The 16813-nt window shown below is 47.7% G+C and overlaps 1 protein-coding gene across 1 annotated transcript; it reads right to left on the reverse strand.

Moving 5' to 3' along the window:
* Window positions 1-5857: 5857 nt before the first annotated feature.
* uts2r3 (urotensin-2 receptor 3) lies at window positions 5858-7045 on the reverse strand. The gene has a single exon (XM_052066265.1). The coding sequence runs from the start codon at window positions 7043-7045 to the stop codon at window positions 5894-5896; it is 1152 nt and encodes a 383-aa protein (XP_051922225.1). The 3' UTR covers window positions 5858-5893.
* Window positions 7046-16813: the final 9768 nt, after the last annotated feature.

The following is a 16813-nucleotide window of genomic DNA, read 5'->3' on the forward strand; positions in this document are numbered from 1 at the left end:
TCCTGTGTAATTTTTTTTTTTTCTACAACGAAATCTCAGTTTGGGATAAGAGGATTGAAAAATATCAACTTTTGCCGTACGTCGTAGTGCGATCGCGTGACGTGACGCAACGGGCCAGTATGTATATCGATGAAGCACCATCTCGCGGGGGAAACGATCGTAGCACAATGCGGGAAAGAAAACACTTGTCAAATTCAGTCTATTGGCCCGCTAAAAGAAGGTGGCCGTTGTTTGAACAGCGCAAAATAACAGCTGGCCTAAACATTCTCAGAAAAGTAAATGTAATAAAGTTCAATGTTATTTTAAATAACATTGAAAGCCACTCGATAAATAACGTATTTATTATGATACATTTTTTTAACCAATCATATTTCAGATAGCTTGTGTTGCCAGGTAAACTAAACTTGCTCAGGGCCTTCAGATTAAACAGCAGGCCCAGTCAGCTTGCAATAGCCAATCAGATCACCAGTCTGCGTACCAGGGCCAGCTGGAAGGGCTGACGTCGTCACTGGAAGTGCGCGTTCGGTGATTGGATTAACGCCTGCTAGAGGGAGCTGTTGCTGCATTTTGACCCAAAATGGCCGAAGGAGAAGACGTGGATCTGATTGCAGGACTACTTTCCAAACAATTTTCAAGACGGGGCTTCCGCTGGATTTACCAATTGAAGTTGTTTTACCAAGGCAGCAAGGAAACATCAGAGCACCGCTGGGCACTTACAAGCTGCGGTGCGTTTCAAAATGTTTGGGGACACTCGCGTAGATGTGCAGCTCAATGAACAGGCACTCCATTGGTGAGTAAATGAATTCTATTTTACATTTCTTCTTATTTTATTTCGTTAGTATTAACGGTAACGACCCTGACACACCAAGACATTATGTCTGCCTTTGGAGTGTCTTCTGCAAAGTTGCCCATAATGTTCGCATGAATAAAGTGTCATAAGGTCAGCGTTCAGGGGAACCTCCTTGCCTAACTCGACTGAGATGCTCGTTGACGTGCAAGAAGAGGAAAGGGGGTCGAGAGTTGGGGAGGAGACCGCAGAGCAGAGCAGACGTGTCATATTTACAGTCTTGCTAGTAAGAGCCCAAGTGCGAACCGTAATGCGTATGTCGGTTGGTGTAACCTCCGGCCTCTCAAGCTCACAAGCCAAGGCCTCGCCTGATCCTGGCCGCTGACGCCGACGTGCGAAGTCACCGAATGTGATGGCGAGGAGGGCGCCTCCCCGCGGGGTCCCATTGAGTCAAACAAAGAAACACTGTGAGCAGCCGTGGGTTCTGTATTTGCTGTCAAACCAGCAATTACAACGAGGTCGAGCGCAAACACATTTGATCCAAGAACGTTTTCCCATGCCAAACGAGAGAATACAAACCAGCTGGCCATTGCAAAGATCAGACGACGACATTTCAACGTTTCAAATGGACGTATCGTGGGGTGCCTCGACTTGAGAATTGAATTCATTCCGCGATCACGCTTGTATGTGAAAGCGCATCTGTCTCTGAGTATCTTTCTTGGATTTAAATGAATGGAAATGCAATTCAGGCCCATCATCAAATCTTTTGTCATTTATTTTGGATTTGAAATATAGCATAGCTCTACATTATTGCACTTTAAAAAAAATATAATAATAATATCATTGAGTAGATGGTAACAAATTCAACAGTCAATCATCGTGATTTTTGATTCATCGTGATTTCGTGCCTCAATGCGCATCGGCATTGCGCTCCTTGTGTGCGCACCCCGGCCACTAGAGGGCAGTGTAACGCAGATGTGCATATTCCACAAAGATGAGTTTCACAACAAAGAGACGCAGTCAATTTTTGTCGTGTTTGGCAGAGGATAGAGAATATCTGCCAATCATTTCAATCATCTGTTGCAGTGACAGCTGCCTCAGCATTGATGCTAGTTTTGTTCGGTAGCATTTTGTCAGTGATTCGGTTTGATTAACTCCGCAACGTTTCACTCTTGGATTAATGTTTGGAATTAAATCGGGAATGGCAATAAACGGGCTTCAGCAAGCACTTGGCCTTCTTTTGGAAAAAACTCATTTTTTGCCATACGGAGATGTTTTGTATTTTTCGGATTTTGCATTAAACCGATTTTTAAAAGGGTTTTATTTTATATGATGCGATGCTTACAGCCATATAAATATGTCAAGCGTATATGCAGGAAAGATGGAAGGGTGAGGGGGGAAAAAAGAGGGAAAGCATATGGAGGGATTGAATTTTCGCAGGAAGAGAAGGGAGTGCTGCGGGAATCTTTTTTTCGGTGTCCGTATGCATAGAACGGGAGCCTCCTATACAGCTCGCAGCGGGATCTTGGCCCGGGCCGCGGCCTCGTCTCGTCTGCCCGGCGGGGTGCTTTCCTGAGCGGGGCTGCCCAGGGGAGGGGCACCTGCCAGCAGGCGCGATCACTGGTCAAGAGGAAGGCCCGGCAGGCGGGATGGAAAATGCTGGTTCCAGGAAAGAGACATCTGTTGGATGTATGAAATCCTCAGGTGGAGCGCGGCGACGTTAGCCTCTGGCAAACTCTTTGTCCCGGCGAGCGGCTAACGACGCCGGCTGCTATCTCCAGGATGAGATCACAAGCTTCTGTTGTCCAGCAGAGCGAGAGTTATGATTGGAGCGGGGGCCGCCTGGTGCTGGCCACTAGCAACAAGCGCAAAGTTTATAGATAGGCCGGCCTGCCAACTGACACAATAGTTTCCATCCATTTGGTCGCCTCGGGCAAACGGTGCCTAGTTCACGTTTATCAAACACTCAGTCATCCCAGCAGCCTCATGGGAGAATGTCATCATCTCGTATGTTGACATTTTATAGCACATACGTACGCGTCATTTAAAAAAATTTTTTTTTTTGCATGTTCCCATAGCCTCGCTAACACAATGGACCGAGTATCAAAATAAAAGCTACGTTAGCGTACGATACCAAGTGAAAAAAAGACAACCCGACCGTTATTATACGTATCTAATGGGCTGCTAAGTGCTAACTTAAGCTAACAGGCTAACCCGGCCGGCCTGCGTGTGCACGGCAGACACAAATTCGTCTTTTTTTATTATTTTTTTTGCATGTTCCCATAGCCTCGCTAACACAATGGACCGAGTATAAAAATAAAAGCTACGTTAGCGTACGATACCAAGTGAAAAAAAGACAACCCGACCGTTATTATACGTATCTAATGGGCTGCTAAGTGCTAACGTAAGCTCACAGGCTAACCCGGCCGGCCTGCGTGTGGACGGCAGACACAAATTCGTCTTTTTTAATTATTATTTTTGCATGTTCCCATAGCCTCGCTAACACAATGGACCGAGTATCAAAATAAAAGCTACGTTAGCGTACGATACCAAGTGAAAAAAAAAGACAACCCGACCGTTATTATACGTATCTAATGGGGTGCTAAGTGCTAACGTAAGCTAACAGGCTAACCCGGCCGGCCTGCGTGTGGACGGCAGACACAAATTCGTCTTTTTTTTTTAAAACGGTACAAAACGTAGCCGGATAGGAAAATGCGCGGCTCCCGGCGAATGCGGCCTGAGTTTGACTGACTTAATCCGAGTGGTTTTGTTGACGCGGATCTCGCTTCGTGCCTGTGAATGTCATTTTTGCTGTCGTGATCCGTGTTGTTGTGTAACGAGCCATTGACGGTGCGACGCCATTCGCCCACGTTTCAAATTTCAGAAGTAGTTGCCGGGCGCATTTCGCTCCGTGCTGGGCCTTAAAAAAAAAAAACACACACACACACCTCCTTGATTCTCGCACGAGGGCTTTCACTAATAAATGGAACTCAATCGACAGGACATTCCCAATGTGCCGAGATAGCCGCGGTTGTGTGCAAAAGACTGATGGATATAACATTAACTCCTCAACAGGAGCGTTTTTTTTACTGTCTGGTGTGTGTGAGGGAAGAGGGAGGCGGGGGAGGAGGGGGGGGGGGGGGGTGAAACCATTGACCCAGATACCGTGTGTCACTCAAGAATGAATGGTGACATTGAGCTCCTGAAGAAATAAAAACCTCAAGAAAATCATCCATCTTGCTACTGTAGGGTTGCCAACGAGGCCGTAAATATGCGCAACGATGAATTAAACGCGTATTAATTTTCTTTTTATTAGTCCCAGCCTCGTCTCTTGTTAGTGCCAGTCGTTAACGGCTAAAATATCAGAATCTAAGAATGCTTATTTTTGGGATGGCCACTGTATTCAGTCAATTCCATTCATTAAGAGTTCTGTCATTTGTGTGGAATTGATTGTTGATGCGTCGCATTTTGGAGCAATGGAGACAAAATGGAGTGCACTCTTTGACCGCAATTGTGGGGCCCGGGGGCCATTTGAATTTGGTCTGCTGCGTGGCATGCTGAGGAAGTCCCGCCGCCTCCATGAGGCAAAACCATTACCGTATTTATAGATAGATATCAATTTCATACATTTGAATTAATCAAAATCACGAGAAAACCACCCAGTCGCTCCGCGCCACGTTCCGACAAATCAATTCAAGTATATAATTCAATGTCTTCATCTCTTTTGTAGGAATCACTCATAACATGCTTCTCGGAAATATTTCAGACGATGTGGAAAGTCATCACAACTAATCGGAGCTTGATTTGAGTTCCAAAAAAAAAAAAAAAAATTTATACTGCGTTGAAGGTTACTTGATCTTCGCTCTCTGCTCCCGCCCCATTAAATGGGGACATTTATGGCTTTCGTTTGGAATTATGAAGTCTAGAGAAGAAAATAACCGCTCTTGCAGCAAATGTCTTTACCAGACGTCCAAAAATCGGGCCGTGCGGGCACTTTAAAATAATCACCATCCCTCTGCGTTTAAAAAAAAATATTTTTTTTAATCTCTTCACCTCATCCTTACTGCGCCGTGTCATCCAATAATATTGGCCCGTGTGCGTCAATGAGTAGCATAGCAAGAGATGTTTGTAATATTTTGTGATTATTTTGAAAGTATCGGGAAGCTCTCGGTAGGATACGGCGCAGCGCTACACCAATTGTGCGACGATCCGGCCAGTCGTTAGCATTTGTCTTTGCGTTCCGTACCGATGCAAACCGAACGTCAGTATGTCATCATTTTTTTTTCATGTTTTTATTTTTGTTGTTGTTTCTCATTCATTGAAGGTCTTTGGAGTCAGCCCATGGAATGACGTGTCCAGCGGTGTTCATTTTGCCCCGGTAACGGATCAAACGACTCTTTCACTTGCAGACAGCATCGCCTTTATTTCAAGCGCTAGATGAAGCCTTTAATATCAACATCAGTTGATAGTTGAAGCCGTGCGACAGCATTGCGTGTTCGAACCGAGCGACGTCAAAGCGTGTTTTTAAACGTACAAGAAGCTAGGGGGAGGACTCGCTAAAGCTTCATTCACAATGCCTACGAAAAATCTTGCAGATACAGACTAGTTGACAACCACAAACCTCTGTCAAAGAAGGACACGAAAAAAAAAATTTTTTTTTAGAAAACAAGCCAAATTGCATCAATAATTGACACCGCAGATGTTTTGTGCATGCAAAATCTTCATCCAGCAAATCAAATGACATTCCTGCGATTGGTGATTTGGTTCACGAAGCAATCATCATCTTAATATTATTCATCCTAATCATCACAACTCACCTACAGTGACGCTCTTTTCCGATATTTTTACCCAGCAGCGGGCAGACCCTTTTTTTTTTTTGTTCCACTTCGCCGTGACTCGGATTGTCATTTTTTACACCGCCAGAAAAGCAAACACCGGTGATGCTTTCATTCCCGAAGTTGACACCAAACTCGAACAAGAGGAATCGTTGGGCTTTGGTGGAGAATAATGCAAAAACCGATGAATTGACAGTATACAGCCCCGCCCCCTCCAAGCCCCGCCCCCCAAGAAGGCTCACATTATCACGTCGGGTGATCCAAAGTAAGCCTATCGCGGCAGACCGCTCTTGCGGCAGAGCCGATTCGCCGAAGTCAGAGTCTGACGTTTGCGTCTTCGCTTCCCGGTCAGTAGCGTGTAGAAAAAGGGATTCACGCAAGAGTTTCCGTAGGTCAGTCCCGTGAGGATCCGGTTGACCGTCACTTGCGTACCGACCGGTACCGTCCTCAGCATGTCGGGCTGGTAGAGGGGCAGCAGCTGCCAGATCCAGAAAGGGAGGAAGCAAGCCCAAAAGGCCAGGACGATGCCCAGGATGAGAAGCAGGACTTTGGGTTTGGGCGCCCGGGCGGTCCCCCAGGGGGCCCGGGTCTGAGACACCCAGTAAAGTCGGCCCAGGGCGGCGTAGAGCGCGCCGATGGCCAGGCCCGGCCCGAGGATGCTGGTGCAGAAGAGCACGCTCAGATAGGCCTTGGAGCTCTGCTCGTCCCACGCCGGCACGCACAGCCGTCCCTCCTGGTTCTCGCCGTCTTCCAGGTGCAGGCTGATCATCATGGGCAAGCTCAGCGCCGCCGCCAGCCCCCAAGCCGAGCTCACCCGCAGCAGGCCCGACGAGTTGGCCGAGGAGGCGCGCAGGGGCCGCGCCACCGCCCGGTAGCGGTCCAGGCTCATGGCGCTGAGCGTGAAGATGGAGGCGTGCATGGTGAGCAGGTCCAGGCTCAGCAGGAGGCGGCAGCCCAGCTCGCCGAAGGCCCAGTCCGACGCCAGGCTGTCGTAGACGATGAAGGGGGCGGTGAACAGGTAGAGCAGGTCGGCCAGAGCCAGGCTCAGCACCTGCAGGTGAAGAGAGGAGGAGGGGGGGGAGGCGGAGGCGGAGGAGAGGGGGGAGGAGCAGGGGGAGAGCGAGGAAGGCCCGGAAAGGCAGCACGGCGCAGGAACTCGCGCGAAGCAGCAGGCCGGGCCCGCTCCGCTCCTCCTCCTGCTCCTGCTCCTGCGGCGCCGCAGGAGGAGGCCCAGAGTGTACAGGTTGCCCGCGATGCCCGCCAGGGAGAGCAGGGAGAGGAAAGAGCAGAACACGGCCGTGGACGCCAGGCTGGGAGATGGAGAGCTCGGGGCGGGGGTGGCGGGCAGAGAGAAATTGGCACCGCTGGGCAAGGCCGGCGGGGGGGGGGGAGGCGCAGGCGAGGAGCCGCCAGAGGCGTCCATCGATGGAATCGTTAGCCGCCGCCGTTGAGGATGTCTGGAGGAATCGCGCAGGCTGGTGAATTTTTTTAGTCCAGGCTCAAGCCGCTTGATGCGAGTCAGCGGGGGGGGGGGGACCAAGAAACAAAGGCAGAGGTGTTATTCTTCGCGCCAGGGTCAAAGGCAACTCAAGAAAAACCCACTCGCTGCCACCGCGTCGGCGTGCCGAGTGTTTCTAAGTAGGAATGAAAACGTCAGCCAAAGACATGTTTTATGTGGTCGCCACGAGCCTCCCCCGGTTTTATGGATTCCTTGGGGGTCGGTCTGAGCGGTCCCGGTTGCCGGAAAATAATCGGATTTTCGCTCCGATCGAGGCTCTAAATCTTGACGGAAACCTCGGAGGCGGGTCGTCGCTTGGACAACGATCAATTCAGACACACAAGATACTCGACAGAGATTCTCGAGGGCGCCCGCCCCCGCCCCGGGCGGCTCCGGGGTTAAGAGCTGCAGTTGAACTATAGAGGAGCAGCCGTTCCCCCCCCCCCCCTGCTGTGCCGCGTGCCTCCGAGTTTACCAGCTCGCTTTGAATAGCTTTCCTGAGCTCCACGCAATCGTATTTGCAACAGATGTCCGCATCGGACGTCCGCCGTGATGAATTCACCTCCACGTATTCGCTCTCGAGCGTACCAGAAGGCTTTTCTTAACTCCAGAATTTGAACACCCGCATAAAAACACATTTAAAAAACGGTCTTTCGTCTTACCTCAGAGAAGGTGTTGCGGAAACAATATTCCACCCATTGGCCTGGTCAAAAAGTTCCCTCTCCATTTTCCAATCCGTCTCGTGCGTTCATGAGTGGTCTTAAAATCACCCAGAATTTGGACGAGATCCCCCCAGACACTCGATGGGCAAACTTTGCGATGCGAACTCCGCCGTCTCGTCCCGTCTTGCCCGGTGCTGCTCTCTCTCTCCTCGGCGCAGACTTTGATGTGTCCACTGTGCCCGTGTGTGTGCTGCGTGCGTGTTTGAGGAGAAAAAAGGGGGTGGGATGCTGAGTGACGGACGGACTCATCCTACACAATGGTGAAGCGTAAGAGCAAGTTGTGTGGGCCTAAAACGGACCCAGGTGGTCCTAGCCGAGTGATTTATTTATTTTGAATCCATTGACACTTTGACTCCAAACGGACAAGAATGGTCGCAAAACCCGCAGACCCAAAAATGATATTTTTGCTCAATCTTTGGAAACCGCTTTGAACGATGAACGAACGATTAATGAACGATTAATTGAATCCGTCGCACACTACTAAAAAAAAACAACCAAATGACATTTTTTCCATTTCCTGTTTTTAATTGAGGCAAACGGCACCGTGTTGTATAAGGCATCGTGAAAAGAGAAGCTTCAAAAAGTCAACTGGCCTCCGTTGTAGTCGCATCCATGTGTAGGGTGTGTCCCTTTCAGGGGCGTGGCCTCGTGAGTGATCCGAAATTTGGGTTTGCGGCTCCAGAGCTGAAACGCCACATTTATGATACCCCGAACGGAAACTGGTTCCCCGTCTCAACGTATAAGGCAAATTGCTTCGGACGGGTCCCTCTTTGCGGGTCGTTCGCCATGTTTTCTTTTCATGTATTCATATCCGACGTATCGCCGCTGTCGTCTCGCAATAAGGCACTCTGGCGCCGACCCCGGGTCAAGTTCAAACGCCAGAGATTGATATGAGATACGTTGTTTCATTTATCCAGGAAATGATCTTAATCAGTCGCTTGTCGGCGAAGAGTTGGAAAAGGTAGAGCACGAGTCCCCAAAAGGCACATCAATGCTTATATGATGTGTTCGAATGGCTACTCCTGTGTGTGTGTGCGTGTGGGGGGGTGGGGGGGGGGGGTACATACCTATCCCCACAGGGTGTGAGGAATTTGAAAAAATACCTGGCACGAGGATGCCAAAATGGGTGGTGGGGTTGGGGTTGGGGGGGGGGGGGGGTATGAGACGCTGCCATCACGGATGGATCGTCGGAAAGGAACTCCCTGTTGACCTCATACTGACTCAAATGTGTGGGGAATTAAGATTAAGTTTGTAGGGTTTTCCTTATGGAAAAAAAATATAGATATAGAGATAAAAATGGCCCCTCTGACACACGAGATGACACAGTATCAAATAATACAAAAATGTGGCTGTGTTGTCCTTCTTTTGGGGGAAGAAGCCTTTAAAAACGCTTGAAAATTTGCATATCATGTGACTATTGAAGTTTATGAAGCTAAAATAATAGCAACTCGAATTCCAGGATCATGATACGGTCACGATTTGTGTTGCGTTGTGGGTGGGGGGTTGTTAGGTTTTTTTTTTTTGGAGGGGGGTTGTTCATCTGTTGCATCATATATATATATATATATATATATATATATATATATATATATATATATATATATATATATATATATATATATATATATATATATATATATATATATATATATATATATATATATATATATATAGGGGCGGCCCGGTAGTCCAGTGGTTAGCACGTGGGCTTCCCAGTGCAGAGGTACCGGGTTCGATTCCAGCTCCGGCCTCCCTGTGTGGAGTTTGCATGTTCTCCCCGGGCCTGCGTGGGTTTTCTCCGGGTGCTCCGGTTTCCTCCCACATTCCAAAAAACATGCGTGGCAGGCTGATTGAACACTCTAAAAATTGCCCCTAGGTGTGAGTGTGAGTGCGAATGGTTGTTCGTCTCTGTGTGTCCTGCGATTGGCTGGCAACCGATTCAGGGTGTCCCCCGCCTACTGCCCGGAGACGGCTGGGATGGGCTCCAGCACCCCCCGCGACCCTAGTGAGGATCAAGCGGTTCGGAAAATGGAATGGATATATATATGTATATATTTTTTTTTTTCAAAAACGGGGTCTGTCCATCTTGCTAACTGAAAGGGCAGTAAGTAAGTAAATAGGTCCTCCACCCCCACCTGCCTTCCAGTGTTAAATAAAAATGTCGCAGCGAAACATCAAGTCGCAGAAAATGGAAAAAGAAGGCTTGAATGCGGCGCTATTTATTTGTCTGGGCACATCCGTCTGGCGACACATTATATAATTACATTTACCTGAGCTATGGCTTCGTTCTCGTGCTTTGACCCGCCCTTCATGCATTTTGCGCTTGTTAATTGTGATGCATCAATCTCAAATATGCAAATGAAGGAGCGCGCTGAAGGAGTTTGGTCCAATCTCGCCGCCGCAGAGACACCGAGGCACAATTCCGAAGCCCGCTCGGGCAGTTCAAAATCCCAAACAAATTCATTTTTTAGTGATCATTCCATTTGTTGGAAATGCACATTTCCATTGTCCTTTATTTTTCTTTCATTATTCCCAACATGGTAGTCACCGAACAGGTTTCTGTATTTTCTCAAATCGGGAGCCCTACTCCTACTACTTAGTTTAAAAGCGCAATTGCCAAAATAATTAGAAATTACTGTCACAATATCAATTCAACAAATACAACTGGGCATACTAAAAGTGTGTGTTTTTTTTTTTAACTAGGTCTGTGTAATTTCAGGTCATGGTATTCCGCAAGGGTCTGTTTTGGGGCATTTTTTGGTGTGTAGTATGTATGGTTTTTGTTTTGTTTTTCTTGAATTAGTTTCTGCAAATAGATACCCCCCGCCCCCTTTCCATCATGTTTGCCGTCAATATCTCTCAAATAAAAAAAACAAAACTGTCATGAAGCTCCATCATACTGGAGATGCAGACTTAAAAAAAAATGTCTAGCAAGTTTTGCGTTGGCCGCCCGTGAATGGGGAAAATGGTGATGTCATCGGAGGCCAGCGCTGAGCGAAAAGGCGAACTTTCACGCAGACTGGAAGCAGCGGAAAAGAAAAAGAAAAGCAAAACTATTCATAACGTTTTCTTATTCGAATCGAGGTGAAAAATGTCGGCCGGCGCTTCTGCTGGAATTTGTGCTTTTTGACACACGTCTCCAAGCAGCCCAAGTCACGGGAGCGATTGTTCCCTCGGGTTTGCCTCCGAGAGTTCACCAAAGGTCCGGCGTGTAAAAACAGAAGCGCTCTTGAGACCGCACTCGCAGCCCCCCCCCCCTCTTGAAAAAACAGACTTTATTTTTCAGTGTATCTTCGTGTATTGATACAGCCCACCCAAATAAACGTACAGTATCCAATCATCGGGGAATCCCGCCAGGACGGAAACCCGCGTCAGCTTTAACGGCTCCCTAAAGTCTCCCCGGCCCGTCCTTGCCTCTCGCCCTCATTTAATTAATTTGCGGCGGCGTTGACAAATGACCGTCCTCCGTATCATAGCCTTGATTAAATGGGCGGACGCTTTCTCGCGTGACAAACGGTCGCCGGATCGGACTGATTCACAATTCGTGATGAGTTATTGATTCCCGCCCCCTTCCTCGTTACCAAGTCAGGAGTGCATTGGTGTAACGTCTTCCCGGCGAAAGAGTTCCATGAGAATTCACACTCTGTATTTCCCTCAAAGTTCCCATTTGTGGCTACTTTGGCTTTTAGGATTGACTGGCAAGTTGAATGTGTTTCCGTGCTCGTAACGTAACACGTTTGGTTCTCAAATCATCTTTCGCAATTGAAATGAATGGAAATGTCAGCAATCTGTTCCAGTGCAGCACCCTCTCCCCTCCAAAAACACCACCAACCCCCCAAAAATGGTAAGATATTTTTTTAATAGGAAAAATGGTACCGTAAACCATACAGTTCACAGATAATTAAATGAACTTAAGTCCCCCCGGGCCTTCTGCGAGTTATGTTGAATGCTCCGTCTTCCAACTGCAACATCGACTGTAGTTTTGGTAGCGCGACTGTCGCGTCGTATCGTGTGCTAGCATTAGGCTGGCAGAGTTTCACCAGTCAAAGTTAGACTCATTTTGTACACTCTGTGGATATCTTTTTGTTTTATGTTGGCTTTAAAGTTAACGTCAGCTGGCAGCGGCAATTAACAGCTCGAAGCGAGTATTTGGCCTCTTGTTTACACAACTGTTTAACGTGTGCCAAAAGTTTGGTTTGCAACTCAAAGCAAAAAAAAATAAATCAACCTTGCTGGAATAACAAAATGCACTCCAGAAATTGTGGCCGGAGGCCAATCATGTGGGAATGGATACCTGAAAGACCAGTTTGTCAGTTTGTAGTCCTTGACACAAAATAGTGATGATGCAAGTCATCATGACATGCAAGTCATCATGACGGCAATGGATCAAAAGAGAGCAAATTCTTACACGGTACATTTCCGAGCAAAAATTCAGGCCCCCTTTTTTTTTTTTTTCTTCCCCTCAACTGCCTCATATTCATTTTCTTCACTTTCTGTATTGGCATGTTCGGAAAACACATCTGATAGAACCGTTTTGGGTGTACTTGAATCCCATTAGCAAATATAAGATAAGATAAGATAAGATAAGATAACCTTTATTTGTCCCACAATGGGATATCTTATCTTATATCCAATATATCTTATATCCAATTCATGAGGGGGTTTTTTTTCCACTTTGGACAAGACCTGATTCCAGTGTAGCAACCTCCATTGAATTCATTGCCTTCCTTCTTTTGCTCAGCCTTGATGCGTCTCGTGCCGCTTGGGAGCAAAATAAAACCCTCATTGGAAACCTCTTCGTGTAAATTCGGTGAAAGTATTGCCACGGTGACTCCAACCCGCCTCATATGCACATCGCCTCTGCTACCTCCGCTAGCATAGGCACACAGGCAAACGATTAGCATCCGGACGCTAACGGTCCTAGCCAAAACTCGACAATAGTTTGACGTGTGGAAGATGAATTAAGAGGGCCTCTGAAATCAATGTGTGGCCCAGCTTGCAAGCGTCACGTGAGCAAAGCCAGAAAACGCTCACATTACTTCAGGACATGGACGGAGGGGTGAAATTCCACGTCAAGCGCTTCTGATTATAAACGTGGGGCCTAATTGTCTGCTGAGATTCAAAACAGACCGACGCGAGCCTCTTCCTGTCTGAAACAAAAATGGTTCGAACCTGCCCTCTGGTGGCTGGTCAAGGTAATTGCATCCAATCGTCAACATGGCGTCATCATGCTGAATGCTGCCAGCGTGTTCCCTCCGTCCGAATAATCTCTCAAGGCGAGCTGACGTCGGCTTTCCCACCGACTGCTGTGCGTCAAATCAATCATTTTAGAGTCAGCGTGTGGATTTAGCGCGCGTGTTTAACTTAAACAGTGGAAACGTTGGCTCGGGGGCTGAACTCTCGAGCCGCGTGAAGCGCCGGTGGTTTTGTGCCTCATTAGCGTCGCACGATACCAACGGAAAGTTCGTTCTCACAGATGAAACACGTTTCTCATTGTTTTAGGCTAAACGCACAAACGGGGCTCGTTAAGCCACAGGGATGAATAAAAAATAACAATCATAATAATAATAATAATTTTTATCCATTTGTGTTCATATTGTATTTAATTGAAAGATGTTTGTTGTTGTTTTTTTCTCTTTCTCCTTTCTTCTTTCTACATACATTCTTGCTGCTGGAGGCTGTAAATTTCCCCAGTGTGGGACGAATAAAGGATATCTTATCTTATCTTATCTTAAGACTTATGAGGCCTCAAACTTTCCTGCCGGTTGCAACACACCTGAATTCAAACGATCGGGGGCCGTTATCGGGCCTCCGCAGAGCTTGCTGATGGTTGGAATAAAAGCGACCCCCCCCCCCCGGGACCGCAGTTTGCTTGGTCAAATTGATCTGGGGTCACGCGGGGAGGTCATGCTGCACGTTTTGCCAGACTCCAGATTGGGGAGCATCTGAAGCAGGGACGCTTGTTTTTGTTTTTGTGGCGGGCTGCATCCTTATTCCTGTTTGGTCAACCAATGGCGTGCTGTCATTGATTTGATGTTTTTTTTTGTTTTTTTTTTCGTTTGAAAAGCGAGTGGAGTCCACGTGGAGTTGGGTGCGTGATATCAGCCTGATTCTTCTGGTAAATTTGACATCATTATCATCATCACTGCCAACATCATCACGCATGACTCCTCCGTCACCGGCTCGCAACCTCGAACGCCCCCCCCCCCCACTGTTTTCCACAGGTCAATCACGCACACACACACACACACACACACACACACACGCACACACCCTTGCGTAATATCTGGTGGCACATAATCCGCAACGATTCACTCTCTCTCCATCCACCACAATGAGTTGCATTGAAGCTTTTCCCGTTTTTCCACCGCCATGCGTGACATCCGCACGCACGGGCCCGCTTGCGGCAGCTGTTTTGCTCCTGGAGCCGTCCCGACGAGCGTTTCCGCATGCGACGCGTGTCGGCATCACCGCGACGTCTTGATTTGAGATTAAATGGGATTAGGAGAAAAGTAAACACGCGGCAGTTGTTCTCTCACGCTGCTTTACATTCTCTCACTCTTTCTCTCACACACACACGGAATACACTCGCAGTTGCAATTTACAATTGAAATGCTCTTGATTGACATATTGACGACGTGTGTACGGTTATGTATGAAGTCTAACAAAATGTCAAACTAGCAATGGTGTTAAAATATGGATTTGCAATGTTCTAACGCCGTCAATGACGATTGACTTCTTCTCCCCTCTAAGATCGAGCACTCTTAGAATGACCCGGGACCGTGTGACGAGGTCAGCGGCGGCGGCGGGAGGGACGTGGCGCCTCGGGAGCGCGCCCGCGACGCCGCCAGGACATGTTGACGCGGCGACGCGGCTCTAAGCGAGCTCTTATGAATCGACACCATCCTCCAAACTCTTTTATTTTCAATGGCGCCAAGATGACATCGTCAAGCTGCCCAAGGAGACGCCGGGTGAGTGGAAGTTTAATTTTCATTGTCCAAACACACTTGTTGATTTTCTTCTATGAAAATAATTGAAATGATCAGCTGACAGAAACTGGACTCTTTATTTGGATTAACAAGATTTTTTTCCCCTCCAAACGGAAGTTGCTTTGAACAGTAAGAGAAATATCTTGAGTCACCGTTAGAACTGCCCCCCCCCCCCGCCCCCGTTTTAATTGAGCTAGCTCGCAGCACACTAGATCCCGTCGTCATTTGCATTTTAAATGGTAGGCCCGACGACAAAGTCTGGACAGGTTTTGGAAGCGCTCATCTCGAGGTCCAAATAGTCCCGATGTTGCTAAGTTGCTAAGTCAAGGTATTAAATTAGCGAAAGGAAATTGTTCATTATTTCCATTTTCCAGCGTAATTGCCTTCCGCCGGGCTTCCTCCTTGAGAACAAAGTGAAAACCGTTGCGCTGACGTCGCCTCTTTCTTAACGGGATTTCAAGTTGCTCGTTGCTTTTTGGGGAAAACGCTCACGAGAAAGATTCTGAAGGCTCGCTAACTGCGCACCGCTAGCTGTGAGTGGGTTTTTTTTTCCCTGCCCCCCCAAATCGCACGATTGCGGCCAACTTTGGATTGTCCACGCTAGCGCCCAATCGAGGGCAAACAGGCTGCGCTGATTATTTCTTGCTAGGTTGCACGTATTTCCTTTAATTAGAAGCCCGCAGCATCTTAGCAGATTAACATTTGGTGGCCGCCACATGGTGACCTCCATTTTTGCACGCGGCCGGACGAGGGGAAAAGAAGCGGCGGCGTTTCAATTAGACGGAACGAGGCGAGCCGCCAAGACGAGCGCACGCATGCGCTTGTTATCGTTCACTAAATAAGTGGGGTGTGCGTGTCGGGTTTTGGGCTGATGTTGTTTGACCTCATGCGACCACCATTAAAAAACCCGAACCTAGCGTGGCGCTAGCCCGCTTATGCATTGGAATGTATTTGTTTGAAGATGCAATTTGCTGTCTTACATCTTTGAAGTCATATCCAAATGTGGTTTGTAAAGCCGATTAAAATTCTCCCCAAAGTCGACAAGTAGCGAACGAGAGCAATGTGAGGCGAGAGTGAAGAGCGAGAGAGAGAAAGAGGGCTCATCTGTGTCCTGGTTTCTAACTGCCACCGATCAATTGCAAACTATCGACGGGCGCATATTTGCATCGCGCTGGCTCGTCTGTCTTTGACGTTGTAACTTTGCGTGAGCGGTATTGATTGAGTGCACACTTAGCGAAAAGCATCGGGCAAAATATGCCGCGAAAAAATTGTCGTTGATTTTACCGCGTCCAACAACAAAAGTGCATGATGAGGCAGGGATGTTTTTATTCTTGTCCACTGGGGGTCGCCATACTCACGCGCAACGTTATTAACCTGTGGCTGATTGTGTCGGGCTTCAAAAGGCAGGTGAGTGACGTGGGTGCCGTGCAATGTATGTCGAGTTGGCTGTTGCGAGCTTAGCTGTTAACTGGCTAACGTTAGCGTGCACGGTCGACAGTCATGAACGTTCGATGTTTGTTTGTTTTTTTTTTTGGTCACCGCTTTGTCAATAAAGCAATGGGTTGCACACAATCACTTGTCGGGGATGTTACCGTACGTCCAAACTTGCGGCGAAAGGCTTGATTAGCTTCGCTAACGACGTCAACATTACCTTGCGTCACCAATTGCGGTAGTTCGGTCGTGTAAAACTTGTAAAACTTTCTGCCCTTTGACCTGCTGATTTATTCCATTGCGGTCCTTTTGACACATTCAAGGCGTGGTTTGAATTTTTTGAAATCTCAAAAATTGGCAATGGGCTAGCATCCTCTTTACAGTCTTGGGAGCTAATCAGTCTAAAAATGGCGTCGTTTGTGAAAACACGTTTTCTTCAACGAGGTCATAAAGTTGAGCTTTTCATCAAGCGGCGTTGGATTTTCTTTCTTATTCCCTCGCCAGATCTGTCGGTAGGCCTCGGGCTGGTAAGCGTTTGCACGACGGCGTCT

Source organism: Hippocampus zosterae, chromosome 5 (genome assembly GCF_025434085.1).
Source record: "Hippocampus zosterae strain Florida chromosome 5, ASM2543408v3, whole genome shotgun sequence".
Taxonomy (NCBI): Eukaryota; Metazoa; Chordata; class Actinopteri; order Syngnathiformes; family Syngnathidae; genus Hippocampus; species Hippocampus zosterae.

Bases quoted from the DNA above. Each gene is read 5' to 3' on its own strand.
- uts2r3 (XM_052066265.1), bottom strand. From the start codon at position 7,045: ATGGACGCCTCTGGCGGCTCCTCGCCTGCGCCTCCCCCCCCCCCGCCG.